The following is a 24117-nucleotide window of genomic DNA, read 5'->3' on the forward strand; positions in this document are numbered from 1 at the left end:
TTTTTTTTGAGATGGAGTCTCCCTCTGTCTCCCAGGCTGGAGTGCAGCGGCACGATCTCGACTCACTGCAAGCTCTGACTCCTGGGTTCACAGCATTCTCCTGCCTCAGCCTCCCATGGAGCTGGGACTACAGGCGCCGCCACCATGCCCGGCTAATTTTTTGTATTTTTAGTAGAGACGGGGTTTCACCGTGTTAGCCAGGATGGTCTCGATCTCCTGACCTCGTGATCCGCCCGTCTCGGCCTCCCAAAGTGCTGGGATTACAGGCATGAGCCACCGCACCCGGTAGGAAAAATACAATTCTTTTTTTTTTTTTTTTTTTTGATTGAGACGGAGTCTTGCTGTGTCTCCTGGGCTGGAGTGCAGTGGCCCGATCTCAGCTCACTGCAAGCTCTGCCTCCCGGGTTCACGCCATTCTCCTGCCTCAGCCTCCGGAGTAGCTGGGACTACAGGCGCCCGCCACCTCGCCCGGCTAGTTTTTTGTATTTTTAGTAGAGATGGGGTTTCACCGTGTTAGCCAGGATGGTCTCGATCTCCTGACCTCATGATCCGCCCGTCTCGGCCTCCCAAAGTGCTGGGATTACAGGCTTGAGCCACCGTGCCCGGCCGGAAAAATACAATTCTTAAAAGAGAACCTCAGTTGAGTGTGGTGGCTCATGCCTGCCATTCCCGAGCTTGGGAGACCAAGGTGGGAGGATCACTGGAGGCCAGAAGTTTGAGACCAGCCTGGGTAACATAGAGAGATTCCCATCCCCTCCTAAAATGCTGGGATTACAGGCATGAGCCACCAGGCCCGTCCTCCCTAAAATATTACCTAGTCCTTTACAAAACACTTTGCCAACCCTTAGTCTATAGCACAAATCCTATACTTGTGTGTTTGAGGGAGGATATTGGTTTGTTCTTTCAGAAACCACTCTCAGTGGCTTAAACGTAAATCTGGTTTATTTCTCGAATACAGCTTCAGAGGCACATAACTTTTAAAACAAAAAAGTTAGCCAGACATGGTGGTGCATGCCTGTAGTCCCAACTACTCAGGGGGCCGATGAGGGAAGATCACACGCATCCAGTGAGTTGGAGGCCGCAGTGAGTTAGGATCACACCACTATACTCCAGCCTTAACAGAGCAAGACCTTGTCTTGGGAGTCTGAGGCAGGAGAATTGCCAGAACCCGAGAGGCGGAGGTTGCGGTGAGCCGAGATCACGCCATTGCACTCCAGCCTGGGCAACGAGAGTGAAACTGTCTCCAAAAAAAAAAAAAAAAAAAAAAAAGTGTCTGTATATGTATAACCTCAGGATGGAAGCTCCTATGAATCCAATGTTCTGGCGAGTCCCACGCTGAGCTCTGGATGCTACAGGACTCTTAGGCCCCCCAGGGAAGGCTGTGTGTGCTGATGCAGATGCTCGCGTGTTATCAGCATACAAGAGTAACACGAGCAGGCAGCTCCGGGAGTCATGCCGGGTTTGCATATCAGCACTTGGCTCAGAGGGGGCTCACCATGCCGGGTTTTATTCTTACCTGGGTAGCAACAGTTGAATGTCCTCTCTCCGAGGGTGGCCATTTGCTCCCTTGCCTCTGAGGGAAGAGTCATGACAGGGGTCTTCTGAGTGTCACTGCTTTCAGTGGAGAGGCAGGCTGCTTTTGGAACATCGTTATCAAGCTCTGAAGCTGAAATTGAGGCATAGGTTTTGCTTAGTTTTTCAATTATAACCACCATGCTAAGTCTTAGAATACAGTAGGTTTGCGCTTATTTCACCTTCCTTGACCTTTCCAGAAATAATTAAAAACAAAAATGAAAGCCATGTGCCCAGGTGCGGTGACTCATGCCTATAATCCCAGCACTTTGGGGGGCCGAGGTGGGTGGATCACGAGCTCAGGAGTTCAAGACCAGCCTAGCCAATATGGTGAAACCCTGTCTCTACTAAAAATACAGAAATTAGCCAGGTGTGGTGGTGTGCGCCTGTAGTCCCAGCTACTCGAGAGGCTGAGGCAGGAGAATCACTGGAACCCGGGAGGCAGATGTTGCAGTGAGCCGAGATCGTGCCACTGCACTCCAGCCTGGGTGACAGAGTGAGACTCTGTCTTAAGGAAAAGAAAAAAAAAAAAAGCCACGTATGCTCTGTCTTGCAAAAGTCCTCTTCCCCTTACTACAGTTTCCAAGAAGTACAGGGGACAGGACACTGTCACGTAACAGGGAAACTGGCAAAACCCAAACTAAAAAAACGTAACATATGAGTACTTCTTAAATGGTGTGAAGACTAGTTTTTTTCAAACAATTTCTAATCCATCCCAGGCTGATATTTCTGTAAAATATAATAAACACAAATTAGGAGAGAGTGGAATACGACGAAAACAGCCCAAACATCGTTACATACAGCAAAAAGCTGGATGACATGGCAATAGCAAAGTTTTTTAAGATGCTTACTCTGGATTTCTGATTTGTTTTGCCTCAGTTCAGCAAAAGGTCAGGGGCCACAGATCACTGATCTCCAGGATAAAACAGTTGTTTCAACAAATAACTTGAAAGAAGATGGAAGAGGAGAAAAACCAAAGACTGAGAGACTTGAGATGGTCGAAAACATTGTGGCTCCTGAGCGGAATATGCTGGAAAAGCTGTTTGAGATAGTAAGAAGTGTGCTCACTTGCTGGAGTTTTGCTACAAGCGTTTTATACTTTGGTGGGAAAATGGAATTAGAGCTTAAAAAGCATTCCCCATAGTCTAAGGATGAATGTTGAAACATGTACAAGTTGTATGATATGCCAGTTTTTCTTCAAAAATAATCCAGGGCAGGAGGAGAGCTGGCATAAGGAGAAATTAGATTGGCCACATGTAATTAATGGTTGAAGTGGATCAGTGGGTGAGAATTCACTATATTATTCTATTTTTAGGAAGGTTGAACTATGTGAAATCGCCATTTTTGTTAGCCAAGACGGTCAAATAATTTCATGTTTCAATCTAATATGTAGGTTTTAAAATTCCTATAGCAAAGACTAAGTACTCCTAGAAGATTCTGAAATATCTCAAAACAGACTTAAATCTAAAAGGAAAAAAGGTCCTATCAAGGTCTGAAGTTTTGTTTTTGAAATGGAGCCTCACTCTGTGACCCAGACTGGAGTGCAGTGTCATGATCTCAGCTCACTGCAACCTCTGCCTCCTGGGTTCAAGCGATTCTCCTGCCTCAAACTCCCAGGTAGCTGAGATTACAGGCGTGCACTACCACGCCTGCCTAACTTTTGTATTTTTAGTAGAGATAGGGTTTCGCCATGTTGGCCAAGTTGGTCTCGAACTCCTGACCTCAAGTGATCCCCCACCTCAGCCTCCCAAAGTCCTGGGACTATAGTCATGAGCCACTGTGTGCAGCCATCTAAAGTCTTAAAAGATTGACTAGCTTATGAATTATAGGCCAAGATCTGGGACTTTCTCTCTTCCAAGGTTATTATAAGAGGTGGATTTCACTTTATTGAGAGGATTTGTGGCGGTAAAAGAATCTTAGCATGAGAAGCTGTACAGCACAGTGGTGAGGGCTTCAGTTTTAGGCAGAGGGTTTGCTCAGCTATGTGCTGTGCTACTGGAGAGCTACTTAACCTTTCTGAGCTTCAGTTTACTCATTTGCAAAAGGAGACAACATACATGCCTCAGAGCTGCAGAGTCAAACAAGATGAAAAAATATAAGTTCTCAGTACAGTGCTCAGTCTCAGCAAATACAATTATGTGGCTTCAGATGTCACAAAGTGAGGACTACAGATTTCACATCCTAGCAGTTGTCCTCGAAGCCCCTTAACAAGTGATCTAGTCCAGTGGCTCTCAACTGGGGACCACCAAAGGACACTCAGCAATGCCTGGGAACATTTTCAATTGTCATGCTTCTGTTTGCATGCATGCGTGAGAATGGCATCTAGTGGGTGAAGGCCAGGGATGCTGCTAGACATCCTATAGTGCAGACAGCCCCCACAAGGAAATGATGCAATCCCATAGGTCAATAGGGCTGGGGTTGAGAAAGTCTGCATTAGTCCTCCTCCCAATGTTTCTTCCAAGTGTAATCCTGATACTGTCACAATCACCTAGATCATGGGTTCAATGTAGTTTCCCAGGTCTTACCCTATACTCACTGAAAACTTGGGGCAGGGAGAGGGGTGGTACTGTGGATCAAGTAAGGATTTGTGATTCCAGGGACTTGCGATTTTTTTTGAGACACGGTCTCACTGTCACCCAGACTGGAGCACAGTGGCACCAACATGGCTCACTGCAACCTCCACCTTCCAGGCTCAAGCCATCCTCCTACCTCAGCCTCCCGAGTAGCTGGGACCACATGCATGCACCACCACCCCTGGCTAGCTTTTGTTATTTTTTTTGTAGAGACAGGGTTTTGCCACGTTGCCCATGCTAGTCTCAAACCCTGAGCTCAAGCAATCTGCCCACCTTAACCACCAAAAGTGCTGGGATTACAGGCATGAGCCACCATACCTGGCCTCAGGGACTTACATTTTTGAAGCACTTGCCAGAGGATTCTGCCGTATTACTTGCAAGTCCTTGACTCAAAGGGCGGTCCCTAGAGCACCAGCATCACCTGAGAGCTTGTTAAAAATGCAGAGTCTTGGCCGGGTGCAGCGGCTCACGCCTGTAATCCTACCACTTTGGGAGGCCAAGGCAGGCAGATCACGAGGTGAGGAGATCAAGACCATCCTGGCTAACACGGTGAAACCCGTCTCTACTAAAAAAACAAAAAATTAGCCAGGCGTGGTGGCGTGCACCTGTAATCCCAGCCACTCAGGAGACTGAGGTAGAAGAATCGCTTGAACCTGGGAGGCAGAGGTTGCAGTGAGCCCAGATCGTGCCACTGCACTCTAGCCTGGTGAGTGAGACTCCATCTCAAAAAAAAAAAAGCAGACTCTCAGGCCTATAGAACCAATCTACACTTTAGCCAGATCCCCAGGTGATTCCTGAGCACAACACATTGCGATTTGAGAAGCACAGCTCACAGCCAGTGGTTCTCAGACATGAGCGTGTATCAGAATTGCCTAGAAGGCTGCTTAAAACACAGGTGGCACAGGCTCCCCCTCCGGAGTTCCTGATTGAGTAGGTATGGGGTGGAGCCAGTGATTTTTCACTTCTGACAAGTTCCCAATTGATGCCGATGCTGGTCTGGGAACCATACTTTTGAGACTATTACTCTGTGAGCAAGAAACTGGCTCAGATGCTCAAGGTTGCAGGACTGGAAGTTTTCAGCTCATTGGAACCCACACTTGCCAGATCTGCAACCCATCCTATGGCCCTCAGGGGAAGACACAAAGCCTCATTGCTTAGCAACTCGTGTACTAGAAGAGAAAACCATGAAACTCGAGGGTTTTCATTCCACAGAAGTCAAGCAAGACTGGAAACAAATCTAAGTGAGGTACTGTATAACACAGTGGTTTGGGGGAACAGACTGGGAAACCAGCTGGTAAGTTTCAAGTTTTACCATTTATCAGCTGTGTCCCCCTGGATAAGATACTCAAATTCCCTGTTCCTCAGTTTCCACATCTGTGAAATGGGTATTATGGCCATCTCATTAGCTTAGATGAAGTTCTTTAGTATATTTAAGAACCTCGTGTATTAAGTCAATACTGTATAAATGCTATTAGTGTTATTCACTGATATACACACATAAGATTCTACCAGATTCTCAGAGGGAGAAAAACGCGTGTTTTCAATGGAAACTAGAAAATAAGAGGTGGGTTAAAGGATGACCTAGATAGAGCCTCTGATGAGGTGTGAGGAACCTCAGATTTTATTTACATTTAGACATCCAGGAAACCAAGGAAGGGCCGAAGCCCAGTCTCCTGGGAAAGGTGCAGCTGGGGGAGGCCCTCGGCCTCTGGAAGTGGGGGTAGGCCACATTTGACAATTAGAAACCAGGTGAGCGGGGCAAGGGTTTTAATCCCTGGGGAAACGGATGATGTTCCCTTAATAAGGTTCCTCTGGCCCCTCCGTCATTTTACTGCTGGTGACAGGAAGTCTACTTTCCATTTTATTTTCCTCCAAAAGCTACTTGAGTTGCAAAGACACTTGCAAATTAAGAGTGGCCCAACCTTAGTAAAAAATGTACTCCCTTGCCAGTGTCGCAGACCAAAGATGCTAGGATAAAACGTCAGTTGGAAGACGGCTTTTTCTCCGAAGTGGTGGCTGAGGTTGAGGCACACTACTGGGCCGGCAGAGTCTGCGTCCTGCTCCCACAGAAGGCATCTCAGTACTCCAGGACGCACAACACCCTCCCCATGCCCGAAACACTGGGTGCGGCTCCAGAAGGCGCCTCGCAGCGCCGGCTGCAGGAATCCAAAGTAGCTCAGTGAACCGACTTTCAACCCCAGCCTGGGGTTATTCAGCACCTCTCTTCTATAAACACCTCCCACAAAGACTCAGCATCCCCAGTACCTCCCCAGCTTCCCCTAGGTGCAGAGATCAGCAAGAGCCCCGCCCTTCTCCCCAGGGGGGCGGATCCGGTAAGTCTTACCTGTCTATCTCCATCCCAGGCCTCGGGCACGAGGGTGGTTATACTATTCTGGTTATGGTAGCTCCACCCGGACAAGCTTTATTTTAACATATAAGCTATTAGTTTAGTGGAGCCTTCATTAAACTACTCCCCTCCACCACCTCCTCGGGAAGGTGTGGTCAAAGCCCACCAGACCGACTGTAGTGGAAGTTGATGCGGAAGTTGGAAAGCCCGCGTCTCTGGAGGGGTGAGCCTCCCTGGAGAGGGGACCCGACATCCTCCTTTCCGCGCCAGGAAAGAGCGGGGGAGAAGAGGAAGTCCAGTTACAACTCCTTTCCTCACCCTCTTAAGGGAAAGGTACCGGCTAACCGCGGGGAGCTAGGAGCCGAAGAGAAAATAGGAACCTGCAATCTCGATCTAAGCTCAAAATAAGCAAAAAGGGAAGCGCCTTAGAAATGCAGATTCCCCAGCCCCACCCCCGAGATTCCAATGGAAGGCGGGGCACGGGCGGGGGCGAGGGGGTCCCTAATGTGGGGGAGGAATTCGGCGAGCGAGAAAAGGTCCCCTCCCGTAGGCGCTTCTGAAGCGGAGGATCCCGGGACGAGAAATGCTGCCCAGGGGGCTTAGGGTAGCCGAGGATCTCCTTGCTACATCCTGTGTCCACGTGGCAGCCGAGGAGGGGGTGTGGGGGCCGCCTGTTAAGTGAGACAGTATCACTGCTCTATCCCCACCACGGCTCCCACTTCGCTCAGATAAAATGCAGAGCTCTTATTGGGGCTCATGGCCGCCCCCCACCCGCCACCGCCTGCCCCCATCACCTCTCGGGCCTCCCGTGACCTTTCCGGCTACAGCAGCGCTGACGCCCTGGGCCCCTGCGCTTGTGTTCCCTCGGCCTGGAATGCTCCTCCCCCGGGTACCTGCACGGCTCGCTCCCTCCCATCCTTCTGGTCTTCGCTCGAACGTCCACTCCTCGGTGAGGCCTTCCCTGGACAACGCATTTGAAACGTAACCCCAGGGCAAGGAGCCACCTTTCAGGCGCGCAGCCGAAGCCTAGTGCCAAGGGGGCCGGGGACTCGGGTGCCCGCGCACCCCGAAAACAGCCTCTGAGGGGTCCTCTGAGCATCCTTCCAGCGTGTTTGGGAGGCAAACTCGTTGACTAGCTCTCGAGAGGAGTGGCTAAAGGAATCCAGGCGGGGAAGGGGACCGGTTTACTCCAGGAGGATGTAATTTACAAAGGCGGGGCGCGGGGACGCCCAGGTCCGAGTCCCTGGACTCTGCGCCGGACGCTTCGCCCGCCCTTTCAGGCCCCCTGCCCGGTCCTCGTACCAGCTCGGGTCCGGAGAACCTCTAAGTACCAGCCCCCAGCCCCCGGGCGGGGCTCCAACAGCGCTACTCACCCGGCTCCCCTGCCACCTGCGGGGCCACTTCCGCACATTCCGGGCGCGCAGGGCAAGGCTCCTCGGAGTTGAGGTGCTGGGGCTTGGCCTGCTTGCGCCGCGACATGGCGCGAGGACGGGGCTCCCCGCGCGTCCCTAGGAGTGGCCTACTTCACACAACGAATTCCCGGAGTTCGGAAATTACCCCCCTTCGGCTGGAACGCGCATGTCCCGGTAATTCTGCTCATCAGCCGAGCAGGGCGATTTATCAAGAGTCCTGACGGCTGATTGGCCTGGAGCCAAGACCCCAGGAGTCCGGCGAACTTGTGGTCCGCGCCCGGGCAGCCCGCGCCACCTAGGAGCTCGTTAGAAATGCAGACTCTCGGGCTCTACCCCAGACCCGCTGAATCAGAATCTGCATTTTAACAAGATCCCCAGGTGATTCGCATGCACATTAAAGTTTGAGAAACCGTGTCTGCATTTTAACGAGATCCCCAGGTGATTCGTTGGCCCATTAAAATTTCAGAAGCGCAGCTCTCCTCCAACTTTAATGTGCGCACGAGTCGCTGGGGATCTCGTTAAAATGCAGATTCTGACTCAGTGGGTCTGGGGTGGGGCCTGAGCTCCTGTATTTCTAACGAGCTCCCAGGTGAGGCTGTGGCTGCAGCGCTGCACAGGCTGCGCTTTTAGATTCGGACTTAATTGGTCTGGGCTGGGACCTGGGCATTGGGATATATATTTTTTAAAAGCCGTCTCCCTCCCTCACCACCCCCATCACACACAGGTTTTTCTGATGTGCATCCAAGCTGAGAAGCACGACCTCCACTCCTGGCTCTCAACCCTGGCTGCATACCCAAATTTAAATTTTAAAAGAGTTGGAGACACTCTGGTGTCTCCCTCCAACTGCAGGGAGAACATGTTCCTGGAGGACCCGGTTAAAAATGCAGATTCCGAAAGTTCTGGATTCAGGTGGCCGAGGCCAGGAATGTGTGTTTTTATACAGCACGTGCCCGCTCCCGCCCCGTGACTCGGGCGCACTGGGTCTTGGACCACACAGGAGGGCTTTTGGGGCCAACCCGACGCTGGCCCCACCCGGCAGGTGAGGGAGGCGTGGTCCTCGGGGGGTTGAGCTAATTAGCGTTCGTGCTCAGACTGGCTGGGACCTCGATGAGACCCGAGGGAGACCCCTCCTTGCGCCGCGTAAATGATATCCAACGGGGAGTAAGAAAGTCACCTACATACCCCAGGTGTTTACTTTCTTCAAATTGGGGAGTTACTTAAGACAGGGTTGTGCCCCAAGCTTGCCTGAACCTGAGAATCACGTGGGGGCCCTTGTTTCAAAAAGACCCAGCCTGGCTCTGCTCCGAGTTTTTGGGGTGGGGCCTGAGAATCTATTTTTAACAGCGCAGCGTATGAGTTTTACGGGGTGGTCCTGGGGGGTTAGCAGCATCTGTAACGAGCCTTCTATGAGGTTACCGTTGGCGAACCCCGGGGCAGGGCCTGCGAGAACAGCATTTTTTGCTTAATTGTTTCCATTTCTCAAATGCTGACCTGTTTTCCTCAAACTTCCCTTTGATTTTCAGGTTGTGAATCCACTTAGGGATATTTGTGTAATGCCCGGTGAAGTCATGTCAGGTTACATTTCCGAGACTTAAACTTTTTTAAAAACACAAGGCTTCAAGTCTTCTTTGGGATGTATGTGTAGTTACACGTATCTGTGAAGACATTTGAAAATATATACACGTGGCGTGGTGTGGTGGCTCATGCTTGTAATCCCAGCACTTTGGGAGGCCGAGGTGGGCGGATCACATGAGGTCAGGAGTTCTAGACCAGCCTGGTCAACATGATTAAACCTTGTCTCTACTAAAAATACAAAAACTTAGCTGGGCGTGGGGGTGGACGCCTGTAATCCCAGCTCCTGGGTAAGCTGAGGCAGAAGAATCACTTGAACTCGGAAGTGGAGCCAAGATCTCACCACTGCACTCCAGCCTGGGTAACAGAGTGAGACTCCATCTCAAAAAAAAGAAAAAAAAAAAAAATATATATATATATATTATATATATACACACACACTCATGTTTATCATGTCTCCTTTTGAGGAGACTGGATAAACAGTGGTTGCCTCTGGGGAAGTTGAAGAGGGGTGCGTGGGGGGTATGGGAAACATCTGACACCCCCTTATACTGCTTGAGGTGTGTACGTGTGTTTGTATTGCTTTGTTGTTATTTCACTCAGGTGTACACAATCAATCATTGGTACATGAGGCATTATTACTGCCCTATTGTTAGTCTACACTTGTACGCCTGCCTACATTTTTTAGGCTGCTTGCTTGCACCCCTGTTTATTATGACATAATAAGTACCAGGGAACCTACTGCCCCAAAGTAGGACCTTAACCACAACCTACATCTCTCTTTATATGGCCTCCTGATGTCCCCTCCCCTCCTCTGCCCTACAACTGAATAACCATCAGCCTGACTCCTACAGATCTCATTCATTTGCTTTTTCTCTAGCAAGTTTTATTTTACCTACATGTATTCCTTAAAAAAATACAATTTTAATATTTAAAGAATATAAAAGGGTATATAATCTTCCAAGACTAACTTTTTTCACTTAATATTATTTTGCTAAGATCATCCAAATTGCTGTCGTTGTTTCTTGATTTTGACTGCTCTGTAAATATTCCACTGTGTGAAAATGCCAGTTTCTTCACCTACTCTCCTGTTGATGGGCACATGGGCCTTTGCCAGGTCTTTGCCATTGTGAACAGTGCTGCTTTGATCTTTCTAAAAAGTGTCAGAGTTTCTCATGAGTGAATATATACCTTGGGGTAGTATAAGAGATAATGCCAAAATGATTGTATTAACTTATACTTCCCCAGCAAGGTATAAGAAATAACATAGGTCAGGCTCAGTGGTCATGCCTGTAGTTCTAGAACTTTGGAAAGTTGAGGTTGGTGGATCACTTGAGCTAAGGAGTTTGAGACCAGCCTGGGTGACATGGCAAAACTCTGTCTCTATAAAAAATATACAAAAATTAGCTGGGTGGGTGACACATCTGTGGTCCCAGCTACTCTGGAAACTGAGGCAGGAGGAAGCTGAGTCTTGGAGGCTGAGGCAGTGGGCCATGTTTGTGCCACTGCACTCCAGCCTGGGCAACAGAGTAAAAACCTGTCTTGAAAACAAACACAAAAAACCCAAAATGTGAAGCCCATTCTTTCTTACACTCAGGATTATAAAATGTCTTGATTTTTGCCAACTATATTGACATAAAATGGGGTCTCAGTATAGTCTTGACTTGCATTTTCCATGTCGGTATACTTACAACCAAAAGCAAACTGAAAATTGTAAATGTGTTCCACAAATATAATGACAACTGATAGTCTTATTTTTGAAAAAAAATTGTTTTTAGTCTTTTGCAAAACATCCAATCAGAGTTCTAGTCCTAAATTAAGGGTTTTTTTTGTTTTGTTTTTTTTGAGACGAAGTTTCACTCTTGTTGCCCAGGCTGGAGTGCAATGGTGCGATCTCAGCTCACTGCACCCTCCACTTCCCAGGTTTAAGCAATTCTCCTTGCTTAGCTTCCCATAGCTGGGATTACAGATGTCCACCACAACACCTGACTAATTTTTTGTATTTTTAGTAGAGATGGGTTTTCACCTTGTTGGCCAGGCTGGTCTCAAACTCCTGGCCTCAAGCAATCCATCCACCGTGGCCTCCCAAAGTGTTGGGATTACAGGCATGAGCCACTGTGCTGGGCCACCATGTTTGGTTTTGGTTTTAATGGCTTTATTTCAAGGCTCAAAATTAAAAATCTGAAAACAAAAAAATCTTACAGGGTCTACAGATGCAAACGAAAGCAAAGTATCATTGGCTATGCATAATCAGTCATGATTCTCCTCTTTCAATCCCATTTGCCAATTACACAGGTTGACTATTCTGTTGAAATCCAGCTAGTAAATTTTCATCTTCCCTCATAATCAGGAGCTTCTGCAAATTAAAGTGAAGAAGACACATCACTATATTGTACCTGGAACAAATGGATTTCAAACCCAGGGAAGCTCTTTTTTTTTAAAAGATGTTTAAACAGGCTGGAAAAATCTGTTTGCTGGCTGAGTGCAGCAGCTTATGCCTGTAATCCCAGCATTTGGGAGGCCAAGGCAGATGGATCACCTGAGGTCACGAGTTCGAGACTAGCGTGGCCAACATGTCAAAACCCCCTCTCTACTAAAAATAACAAAAATTAGCTGGATGTGGTGGCACATGCCTGTAATCCCAGCTACATGGGAGGCTGGGGCTGGAGAATCACTTGAACCCAGGAGGCGGAGGTTGCAGGGAGCCAAGACTGTGCCACTGCACTCCAGCCTGGGTGACAGAGCGAAACTCCGCCTAAAAAAAAAAAAAAAACCTGTTGCTAAGTTTAAACACATAGATTGAGGTTCTCATAGGTGACTTTTCATTGTTTTCAGCAACAATATCACATAACAAGGGAATCATGACCAAACATGCATTTAAAAATACTTTCTCCATAGGATGTTTCTGTTGAAAACTAGTTACTTCCTCATTCTTCATATATTGCCTTTGTCCGGATTTCTCTTTTTTTTTTTTTTTTCCCACTTAAGCAAAACACTGAAACTTTAATTGAACCAGAATTAAACCTGTCAAAGATCCAGGTGCTACACTCCTAACTCTTCTCTATAGCACCAGTTCCTTGTGAGGGATTATTTCATCAGCCACCTAAGTAAGTGCTCCAGCTATCCCCAGATCAGCTAGAGACATCCCAAGCATGGCCACGTCAGCATCAATGTCCAGGCATACTCAGGGTTCAGAATCGTGGGTTAGTACCACTTTTCCCACCACCCCCTTATATTCCACAAAAGACTCACAGCCAGCAGGTTAACTCTTCCCTCCCCACCCCTACCAAACCCTGGAAAACCATAAAGAGCCTTTTTACAGCTCCTCTTTCTCAGCCCACTTCTTCTGGAAGGCAGTTAGGATGTTTAAGGTCTTCTGGAACTCCTCCTTCTTCCAGTCACTCAACCTGTTCTTCTCAATCAGCCTGGCGACCCATGTCATCTCTGATGCTGGGAAGTCCTCCCCTAGTTCTAAGATTTTCCCTATGATCTTCAGGTGTTGCTTGGCCCAGTTCTTCTCAGTCTCCCTCACACTTGAGAGGTGGTCCTGCCCCTGTTTCAAGAGGGTCTGGCGGGCCTCCACTCCAGAGGCCCTGACCAACTCTCCGGCCAGGGCGTCGTATGCAGGCAGGCCACCAGGCCACCAGGCATCCCTAGATAGCCTTTCCCCTTCAGCCGGCGCTGAATGGCTCCAACCTTAACTGCTCCAGTACACGGGACTGGGTTCTCAAAGTCCTCCTCCCAGAAGAGGTAGAAGACTGGGTAGCTCTCCTTGTGCAGCTTGTATTTCTCACTCAGCTCCATGTTCAGCTTGTCACCATAATCTGAGATCCCCGTCTCTGCCACCAAGAGATCATCGCTGGAAGCCAAGTTTTCAGGAAGACGCCTGAACTCATCCTGCTTCTCACCATAGCGGTACTGGGTGTCGAACTTCACCAAGACGAATCAGCTTTTGGGAATGACCTTGTAGAAAGTGGCCGTATCCAGGGGAAGGGCGCCCTTGGTGTGCAGGCCGCTGCCGCCATGCGGACGGAGAGGAGCAGGAAGCCCAGGAGAAGGGGAAGCAGCGGGGAGAGAGACGCGGAGTGGGGCACGGCGGCAGCCATATCGCCGGGTTCCGCAACGGGGAGGCGGGGAAACCGTAGTGGAGAACGGCACAAGTCAGCGGTCAATTTTTTTTTTTTTTTGGAGACGGAGTCTCGCTCTGTCGCCCAGGCTGGAGTGCAATGGTGTGATCTTGGCTCATCGCAACCTCCGCCTCCCGGGTTCAAGCGATTCTCCTGCCTCAGCCCCCTGAGTAGCTAGGATTATAGGCATGTGCCACCACGCCTGGCTAATTTTGTATTTTTAGTAGAGATGGGGTTTCTCCATGTTGGTCAGGCTGGTCTTGAACTCCCAACCTCAGGTGATCCGCCTGCCTCGGCCTCCCAAAGTGCTGGGATTACAGGCGTGAGCCACCTTGCCCAGCCTGCAGTTTTTGTTTGTTTGTTTTTTTAATAGTTGTTAGGTAATCCACTTTGTTCACACAGAAAATTAATAAATTTTCAAACATTGTCGCTTTGTAGAAGAAAAATGGAGAATATCTGTAATTCTCACAACTCTAAAGTATTTTGCCAAGAGATAAACAGCATACTTCTGAATTATACAACAGATTCTCCTGGTCACTCTACCTCTCTTTACAAACATAAAGATTCCAGAGGCAGGATAATGTAGTAATTAAGAGCACAGTCTGGAGCCAACCAGAGTTAGAATCCTGGCTCCGGCTGGGCTCGGTGGCTCACACCTGTAATCCCAGCACTTTGGGAGGCCAAGGAGGGTGCATCACTTGAAGTCAGAAGTTTGAGACCAGCCTGGACAATCTGGTGAAACCCCATTTCTACTAAAAATACAAAAAATTAGCTGGGCATGGTGGCGAGCACCTGTAATTCAGCTATTCAGGAGGCTGAGGCACAAGAATCGCTTGAACCCAAGAGGCAGAGGTTGCAGTGAGCCACAATCGTGCCACTGCACTCCAGCCTGGGCAACAGAGCAAGACTCCATCTCCAAAAAAAAAAAAAAAAAAATCCCTGCTCCTCGCTCTGGCTCTGTTCACAACCCACCTGTGTGATCTCGAGAACGCTGTTCTGTGTCCCATTTTTCTCATTAATAAAATGGCAATGCCAAGGGTGGGTTGAGGATTAGAGAATTTATATATGTAAACGGATACAGAACAACATCTAGTATGTAAATACTACTCTAAGTGTTAACAGTTGGTATGATAATGGGGTAACAGTTATAGTTATCTATGAAAGTAGCACTCATCTGTCATTGGTTATTCCATTTAACTAGAGGCACAGTTACTGTTTTACATGGAAATAGATTTGAAGCAAACAAGCACGTGTGACCTTATTCCACTCTTCTGAGTTGCAGAATTCCCATGCTTTCACAGTTTCAATCCACATATTAAATGAGGAAAGCTTACTCTTCTTTTTAAAGAGAAAGAGATAATAACAAAGTATCAATACAATGTGGTTTCTGATTGTCCTGGGCCTCTGGGGATGTGGGCACCCTGGTTGTGTTCTCCTACCTTTTTGTTGTTGTTGTTGTTGTTGTTGTTGTTGTTGTTGTTGGGACAGGGTCTTTCTCTGTTCCCCAGGCTGGAGTACAGTGGCGTGGTCTTGGTTCACTGCAGTCTCAACTTCCAGGTCTCAAGTGATCCTCCCACCTTAGCCTCTCGAGTGGCTGGGACTACAGGCACATGCCACCACACCCAGGCTAATTTTTTTTTTTGTAGAGAATGTGTTTCACCATGTTGCCCAGGCTGGTCTTGAACTCCTGGGCTCAAGTGATCCTCCCACCTTGGCCTCCCAAAGTACTGGGATTATAAGTGCGAGCCACCGTGCCTGGCTAAGAGTTCTCCTTCCTAAGCATCCTCATTAAAGTTGTATCATTAATACTACCATTCTGTACTGTGAATACCAGAATGAACAAATAAATGTTTATCCAGGCACAAATGATTCCCCAAAGGGATATAAAACTAGACAGGAGGCCGGGTGCAGTGGCTCACGCCTGTAATCCCAGCATTTTGGGAAGCTGAGGTGGGAGGATCACGAGGTTAGGAGATCCAGACCATCCCGGCTAACACGGTGAAACCCCGTCTCTACTAAAAATACAAAAAATTAGCCAGGCGTGGTGGCGGGCGCCTGTAGTCCCAGCTACTTGGGAGGCTGAGGCAGGAGAATGGCGTGAATCCGGGCAGCAGAGCTTGCAGTGAGCCAAGAACGTGCCCCTGTACTCCAGCCTGGGAGACAGAGCAAGACTCTGTCTCAACAACAGCAACAACAACAAAAAACTAGACAGGAACAAATCTTATTTATTGATCATCACACTTGTCAGGAATTCTTTTTTTTTTTTTTTTGAGACCGAGTCTCACTCTGGTGTCCGGGCTAGGGTGCAGTGGCGTGATCTTGGCTCACTGCATACTCTATCTCCTGGATGCAATCGATTCTTCTGCCCCAGCCTCCCAAGTAGCTGAGATTACAAGGCGCCCACCACCATACCTGGCTATTTTTTTTTTTTCTTTCATTTTTAGGAGAGACAGGGTTTTACCATTTTGACCAGGCTGGTCTTGAACTCCTGAATTCAGGTGATCCACCTGCCTCAGCCTCCCAAAGTGCTGGGATTACAGGCATGAGCCACCATTAGTTCATTCGATAACAATTCTTTGAGCCCACTTTATTGCCTGGCTCTGTTCTAGGTGCTGGAGATAGAGTGATAAAGACAGACAAGATCCAGAAGGGATTCAGAGAAGTAACCAGAGAATGTACAAGGTCACTTGAGAGAACGATAGGTGCTATGATCAAAATATTGTGGTAGCGTGATCGGGAGTGACTGGGTGGTAGCGGTGGGTACCTGATTTTCGCTATAAGTGACCTTTGAGCTAAAACACGAATGTAATAGCCAGCTATGGAAGGAATCAGGGAGAGAGCGTTCCCAGGGGAGGGAGGAGCAACAGCAAAGACTCTTTTAAGAGACCAACTTTGGTATGTTTGAAGCCAGTTAAGGAGATTCAGGGGCTAGGTAGCTCCCAGATAAGAAACACATGATATGTAAAAATTTGAAAAAAAAAAATGTTCACGGTCACTTATGATTAAAGAAATGTTAATTCCAATAAACGGAAACGCTGGTTTTCGCCTGTCCCGATAGAAAAGATTAAACACACACACATGCTGAGTGTAAGCCAGCTATTCCATGCCTATGCTGGCTTTTTCAAACTCACTGTGCAGAGAAGTCACCTGGGGATCTTGTTAAAATGCAGATTCTGATGCCAGTGTGTTTCAAAATGTAACATGTATACAGATCACCTGGGGACCTTGTTAAAAGTCACATTCTGATTTCAGTGCTTCTCAAACTTTAATGGACAGAAGAGTCACCCGGGGATCTTGTTAAATGCAGATTCGGGGCAACACACATGGAAGGGGTGTTCAGTCTTACTAATTACAAGGGAATGGCTAGGAAAGCTCATCCCCACTGTTCTTTTCACCTATTGGATCAATAAAAATTTAAAACACTCAGAACATCTGTTACCAAGGGTACAGGGAAATTGGTTTTCTAATGCATTACTAGTGAGAGCATGAATGTTTATAGCCACTTTCGAGGGCAATTTGGCAATACGTTTTTAAATATGTCCTGCCAATCTATCAATTCTGCTTTCCATCTATTCTCCTCCAGAGAAACATTTGCACAGGCGCAGAAGGGAGAATGTCCAAGAATGTTTGTTGCAAGTCATTGTTGTAACAACAACAACAAAAAAAAAATGAAGAAACATCCTCAATGTCCAACAATAGGCAAGTGGCTACATTAAACTGAGGTTTAGCCACATCATGAAATACCAGGCCAGATTTATGAATACAAGCATGCTTAAATCTCTAAGATATATTGCATTAAAGAAAAAAAAGCAAGGCCCACATAGATATATAGATCTAAACACATACTCCAATGTATACATATTTTCTTTTTTTTTTTTGCTTTTTAGGCAGAGTCTCACTCTATCGCCCAGGCTGGAGTGCAGTGGTGGTGCGATCTTGGCTCACTGCAACCTCCACCTCCCAGGTTCAGACGATTCTCCTGCCTCAGCCTCCCGAGTAGCTAGGATTATAGGCCCGACTAATTTTTGTAATTTTAGTAGAGACAGGGTTTCACCATGTTGGCCAGGCTAGTCTTGAACTCCTGACCTCAGGTGATCCACCTCAGCCTCCAAAAGTGCTGGATTACAGCAGAGTGAGCTACTGCGCCCAGCAGACTGACTCCAATTTTGAAAGAAGTTCTACTGCGGTTAAAATGCTATCAAACAGCGTTGCATGTTACAGATAAATCTTTTGTGACAAGAAGTGTTAATTGATGCAGAAAAACTTCATTGTTGTCTTATTTTAAGAAATTGGCACAGCCACCCCAACATTCAGCAACCACCACTCTGATCAGTCAGCAGCCATCAACCTCCAGGCAAGACCCTCTACCAGCAAAAGGATTATGACCCACTGAAGGCTCAGATGGTCACAAGCATTCTTTAGCAATAAAATATTTTAAAATTAAGGCATGTACACTGTTTTTTAAGACATAATGCTATTACACACTTAGTAGACTCCAGTATAGTATAAATATAACATATATTATTTGATTGCAGATACCTTCATACTGTTTTGTTAGTACCTGGGCCTCATAGGCATTGGAGCCCTGGTTTCAAAGTCACTTTAAGAATGAATGGGTTTCCCACGAGTTGACATGAGTGATTTCTGAATCTACAGCCCCTAGAGGGTGGCATGTCTGTTACAGAGAAGTAGCTTGTACACAGTGGTGCTTAGTAAACTTTTTTCTTTTCTTTTCTTTTCTTTTCTTTTTTTGAGGCTGAGTCTCGCTCTCTTGCCCAGGCTGGAGTGCAGTGGCGTGATCTCGGCTCACTGCAAGTTCCACCTCCCGGGTTCACTCCATTCTCCTGCCTCAGCCTCCCGAGTAGCTGGGACAACAGGCACCCACCACCACTCCGGGCTAATTTTTTGTATTTTTAGTAGAGATGTGGTTTCACCATGTTAGCCAGGATGGTCTCAATCTCCTGACCTCGTGATCCGCCCGCCTCAACCTCCCAAAGTGCTGGGATAGTAAACTTTTCTTAAGTGAATTCTGATTAAAAGATACATTGTTAAATGTAAATAAAAAAAAAAAAAAAATGTCAGACTATTGGCCACTATGTAGCGTAAGAGCCCATTAAAAAGGATGAAGAAAAAAACTGAAACAGAAAAATAAGCTTGTGTCTGGACAGAAGTTTTCTGAAAATGCACAAAAGAAACCACTACAAGTGATTGCTTTTGGGGAGCGGAGTTGGAAATTCAGTGCGAAAAGGAGAATAATTTTTCACCGCATATCACATTGAAATCTCTGAAGTTTTTTACCCTGTGCATGTATTACTTTTCAATGAAAAATTTACTGTAATAGACAGACATATGATAAAGCAAAATAGTAACATGTGAATGATACAATTTTGTGGTATTGAGTGTTCAATAAAAATTCAGCTTTGCTGTATGTTTGACCCTTTTTACAAAAATATTGTAAAAAAGCAAACATTTTTTACTTTATTATTATTATTTTTGAAACAGGGTCTTGCTCTGTCACCCAGGCTGGAGTACAGTGGTGCAATCACTGCTCACTGCGGCCTTGACCTCCCAGGCTCAATTGCTCCTGCCTCAGCATCCCAAATAACTGGGACTACAGGCATGCACCACCATGTCTGGCTAATTTTCTTTCCTTTTCTTTGCACAGGCTGGTCTCGAACTTCTGCGCTCAGGTGATCCTCCTGCCTTTTCCTCCCAAAGTGCTGGGATTACAGGTATGAGCCACCACGCCCAGCCTAAAAATTTTCACTTTACAAAGCCCTACCACTATGATGAAATCAAAGGCCAATCCTGAAGCACATCCAGCTCTCAGAGGGAAGGAAAGCATTTGTGGTGTGCTGGGGCATCTTTCAGCATAAAAGCACCAAGTTTTGTTTGCACTGTTCACGTGAAACCATCTAAGCTGGTATCCTTGACAAGGGCAAGGGCTGAGCTCACAGCAATGAATTCTACTTTGGTATGGTCACAAATTCTGCCCAACTGGAGTCCTCACTGTTGGTGACAACAGATGCAACCAGAGCTTCTCTCTCTGGGAATGTATTAAGTGCAGTTTGTTGATTACATACACCAGAAACTGACACTGACCAATTACACCAGGGTGGAAATTTATAGCAGCATATGAAGGAGCTGAGAGCATCAATGGGAGGAGAGGAGAGCCAGGCTCAGGTGATGGGCAGAAAGTGAGGCGGGCCTAACAGCCATAACCATGACCAAGGCCCTCTTCCAAGACTGCCCATGATGCTCCTGGCGGCATACTGGAACTGATGCACTGGGAGCCCCTAAGCTGCACCCCACTGCCCAGAAACCCTGCAGCAGCCATCATACACTAGTTCAAGCTCTGCTGAAGTGCTGCTACTGCGAACAAATATTAATCTCTCCCCACAGTTTTGTGTGCTTCCTTGGTCTTGGGTGGCAGCAGCTGCCTGGCCAAGCCTACATTACGTGCTTGTTGTCCAGCTACTGGATCGTGGGAGGAGCAGCTGGTGCCTGCCAGCCTATACAATGCGGGGTGGGTCACTATCTTCCACTGAGATGAACATAATGACTGATGCCTCTGCACAGGGAGAGGGTGGACCTGAGCAGCCCTAATGATGACAACTATAAGCCACTGATGGCTTAACACAAGATATACTGGGAAAACAAATTATTAGAGCTGCCACTGAACATGGCTACATTAATTGACTGCCTACTGTGTGCCAGCTACTTAACAACTTAACACGGTTTTTTTTTTTTTTTTTTTTTTGAGACAGTCTCACTGTGTCACCCAGGCAGGAGTGCAGTGGCGCCATCTCGGCTCACTGCAAACTCCGCCCCTTGCGTTCAAGTGATTCTCCTGTGTTAGCCTCCCGAGTAACTGGAATTACAGACACCCGCCACAACACCTGTCTACTTTTTGTATTTTTAGTAGAGAACGGCGTTTTACCATGTTGGCCAGGCTGATCTCAAACACCTGACCTCGGGTGATGCACCTGCCTCGGCCTCCCAAAGTGCTAGGATTTCAGGTGTGAACCAGCACGCCCGGTCCACGATATGTACTGTTTTATTTAATTCTTCCCTATAACATTATAAGGTAGGTACTTTTACTATCCCCATTATAGAGAAGAAACAAATTGGGGGAAGTTATTTCACTCATCTGGGACAGATAATCTGGGAAGATGTGGAGCTGGAATTTGAAGCCAGTGCTTTCTGACTTCAGAGCCCTTCGCTTAACCATTACCCTCTACTGTCAATCAGTCTGGTTCTCCATGGGCCTGTTTAAAACTACAACTCAGGCTTAAAAGGTCTTTGAATGACAGCACCTGTCTGCTTAAAGGTAATTTGGGTGCGTCTGTGCTGTCTACACCAGAGGTTGAAAGATGCTCTATAAAGATGACTGCTGGTTGGGTGCAAGAAATTTTAATACTGAGAAAAATTTAAATTCTCATTGCGCATTCAACATATCAATCTTTCAAATCAATCTGAAGTCTGACTTTCCTTCTGGAGATACGTGGTAACTTGGATTTGGCCCAAAACGAATAGAATCCTCTTTAGGATTTTATGTAAAGTCTCATAAAAGCTTAGGCATCTCCAACCCCTTATTCCTTTTCTGCATCTTCTCCTGTGAGGTGCTGAGTCTTAGAGCCAATAAGGAACATGGTGCCTTTAATGAAAGACACCCTATAGAGGCAAGCAGGTGGTGGGCAAATTGGGTGGGGACTCCTATGGGCAGGTTTTCTGTCAGTGGAAAGAAGTTTTTCTTTCTTTTTTTTTTTTTTTAAAGGAAGTGATATGGTTAGGTTTGTCGGAATTTTTTTTCTTTTTTCTTTCTTTTTTTTTTTTAAGACGGAGTGTTGCTCTGTTGCCAGGCTGGAGTGAAATGGCCTGATCTCGGCTCACTGCAGCCTCCACTTCCCAGGTTCAAGTGATTCTCCTGCCTCAGCCTCCTGAGTAGCTGGGATTACAGGCATGCACTACCACACCCAGCTAATTTTTGTATTTTTAGTACAGACGGGGTTTCTCCACATTGGCCAGGCTGGTCTCAATCTCCTGACCTCGTGATCTGCCAGCCTTGGCCTCCCAAAGTGCTGGGATTACAGGCATGAGCCACCGCGCCCAGCCCAGAATTTTTTTTTAAAGGAAGTGATATGGTTAGAAATTTTTTTTTTAAAGGGAAGTTTTCTTTTTTTTAAAGGAAGTGATATAGTTAGGCTTTGTGTCCCCACCCAAATCTCATCTTGAATTATGATCCCCATAATCCCCACGTGTCAAAGGAGAGATCAGGTAAAGGTGATTGGATCATGAGGGCAGTTTCCCCAATACTGTTCTCATGATAGTGAGTTCTCACAAGAGCTGATGGTTTTATGAGGGGCTCTTCCCCTTTCACTCGGCACTTCTCTTTCCTGCCTCCTTGTGAAGAAGGTGCCTTGCTTCCCCTTTGCCTTCTGCCATGACTGTAAGTCTCCTGAGGCCTCCCAAGCCATGCTAAACTGTGAGTTGATTAAACCTTTTCCCTTTATAAATTACTCAGTCTCACACAATTCTTAACAGCAGTATGAAAATGGATTAATACAGGAAGCAAGACAAGAAGACAGGATGGGAAGAAATTTTACAAAGACGAATACTTTTTTCACCATACTTGTGTTGAGAGTGACTTTAAAGCAGTATTGTAGTGAAAACGTGATTTTCACTTATCCAGATATTGAACACTGTCTTCAGCATCTCAGTAGGAAATAATAAGTTGAGGATATTCACTAGTAGCCTACTACTGTTTAAGACAGTTTTTGCTATACAACAACCTCAAAATCTCAGTGGTTTTCCACACAAATGTTTATTTATTTTCCTGGGTCTGTGGGTTCACTGTGGCTCTGTGGAGTTTGGCTGTGGCCTGTGGGTGGGGTTGAGGTCTGTTCCATATGTCTGTTCATTTCTGCTTAGGCCATCAGTTACACAGGGTCTGTTCTAAGGCAGATCACTCCAGAGCAAGAGGCTATGTCAAATTCTACAGCCACATTGAAAGCCCCTGTTCCTGGGCTAGATGTGGAGGCTCACGCCTCTAATCACAGCACTTTGGAAGGCCAAGGCAGGAGGATTGCTTGAGGCCAGGAGTTTGAGACCAGCCTGGGCAACACAGCAAGACTCTCTCTATAAAATAATAATAATAATAATAATAATAATAATAATAATGCCCCTGTTCCCATCAGGTCCACTGATATTCCACTGGCCAAAGCAAGTCAAATGGCTTTGCCCCATTATGGTGGTGCTCCATCCACCATAATATCAATGGACAAGGTGGGTAAATATTCTGCAGCTGAAGAAAGTACAGAATTTGAGACCATTATCTAGCCTACCATAGCGACTAACATGAAGACAGGAATAAAATCATATAGCTGGGATGAGAACAGATTGATAAAGATGGACTCATTTACAGTATTAATAAATGTATACCTAAACTGCTAGGTGGAAAAACCAAACCGATCTGCTTTGTGGCACGTGATTTGTTATTCTTGGAAAACTGACCGGAGGGAGGTGAAATTCTAAACTGCCTTGTGTTGAGTTGCTGCACTCCACCACTGGAGGGCAGCATTAGTCACCATTTTACAGCTTCCGCGCTTGGTCTTCCGTCAGCAACAAGGGCTGATTTCCACCTGGTCTCCCACAGTCTTTACCACTTTCAAAAGTGTCCCAGCTTAGATGATAAACTACACGATCGTCTTATATACATGGTATAACAGTGGCATTTCCTCTCCAGAAATGAACAAAATTCCCAGAAGCTAACACTCCACAAGGACCTCCGACCTCTTTTTTTTTCCTTTCCTTTTTTTTTCTTTGAGACTGAGTCTCATTCTGTCACCCAGGCTGGAGTGCAGTGGTGCGATCTTGGCTTACTGCAACCTCCGGCTTCCGGGTTCAGGTGATTCTCCTGCCTCAGCCTCCCAAGTAGCTGGGATTACAGGCACGCACCACCAGGCCTGGCTAATTTTTGTAGGTTTTTTTGTTTTTGTTTTTGTTTTTGTTTTCCAGTAGAGATGGGGTTTCGCCGTATTGGCCAGGCTGGTCTGGAATTCCTGACCCGCCTGATGATCTGCCCGCCTCAGTCTCCCAGAGTACTGGGATTACAGGTGTGAGCCACCGTGCCCGGCCTGGAACAGCAACTATCTTAACGAGAACATGCGACCTGGCTTCCTGATGTGCCCACTTCAGGGATTTCCCTTTTTGGTCTACTGCGCCTCGGGTAGTGATTTCTCCCTTCTTCAAGAAGGACTTTTTGTCTGGGCGTGGTGACTCATGCCTGTAATCCCAGCACTCTGGGAGGCTGAGGTGGGTAGATCGCTTGAGTCTGGGAGTTTGAGATCAGCCTGGGCAACGTTGTGAGACCCTTTCTCTACAAAAAATACAAAAATTAGCGGGGTGTGGTGGTGCACGCCTGTGAACCCAGATGCTTGGGAGGCTGAGGTGGGAGGATCACCTGAGCCGGGAGGTGGAGGTTGCAGTGAGCCATGATCATGCCATTGCATTCC

At 47.0% G+C, this 24117-nt stretch overlaps 1 protein-coding gene and 1 pseudogene across 1 annotated transcript in view; both read right to left on the minus strand.

Moving 5' to 3' along the window:
* ZFP64 (ZFP64 zinc finger protein) overlaps nucleotides 1–24117 on the minus strand; it is a 98500-nt gene that overhangs the window by 14642 nt on the left and 59741 nt on the right. Inside the window, exon 6 of the mRNA XM_026455146.1 lies at nucleotides 1517–1666. Coding sequence (XP_026310931.1) covers nucleotides 1517–1666 — 150 coding nt within the window. The remainder of the gene's footprint in view (nucleotides 1–1516; nucleotides 1667–24117) is intronic.
* Nucleotides 12766–13582, minus strand: LOC111521011 (annotated as a pseudogene).

Source organism: Piliocolobus tephrosceles, chromosome 20 (genome assembly GCF_002776525.5).
Source record: "Piliocolobus tephrosceles isolate RC106 chromosome 20, ASM277652v3, whole genome shotgun sequence".
NCBI lineage: Eukaryota > Metazoa > Chordata > Mammalia > Primates > Cercopithecidae > Piliocolobus > Piliocolobus tephrosceles.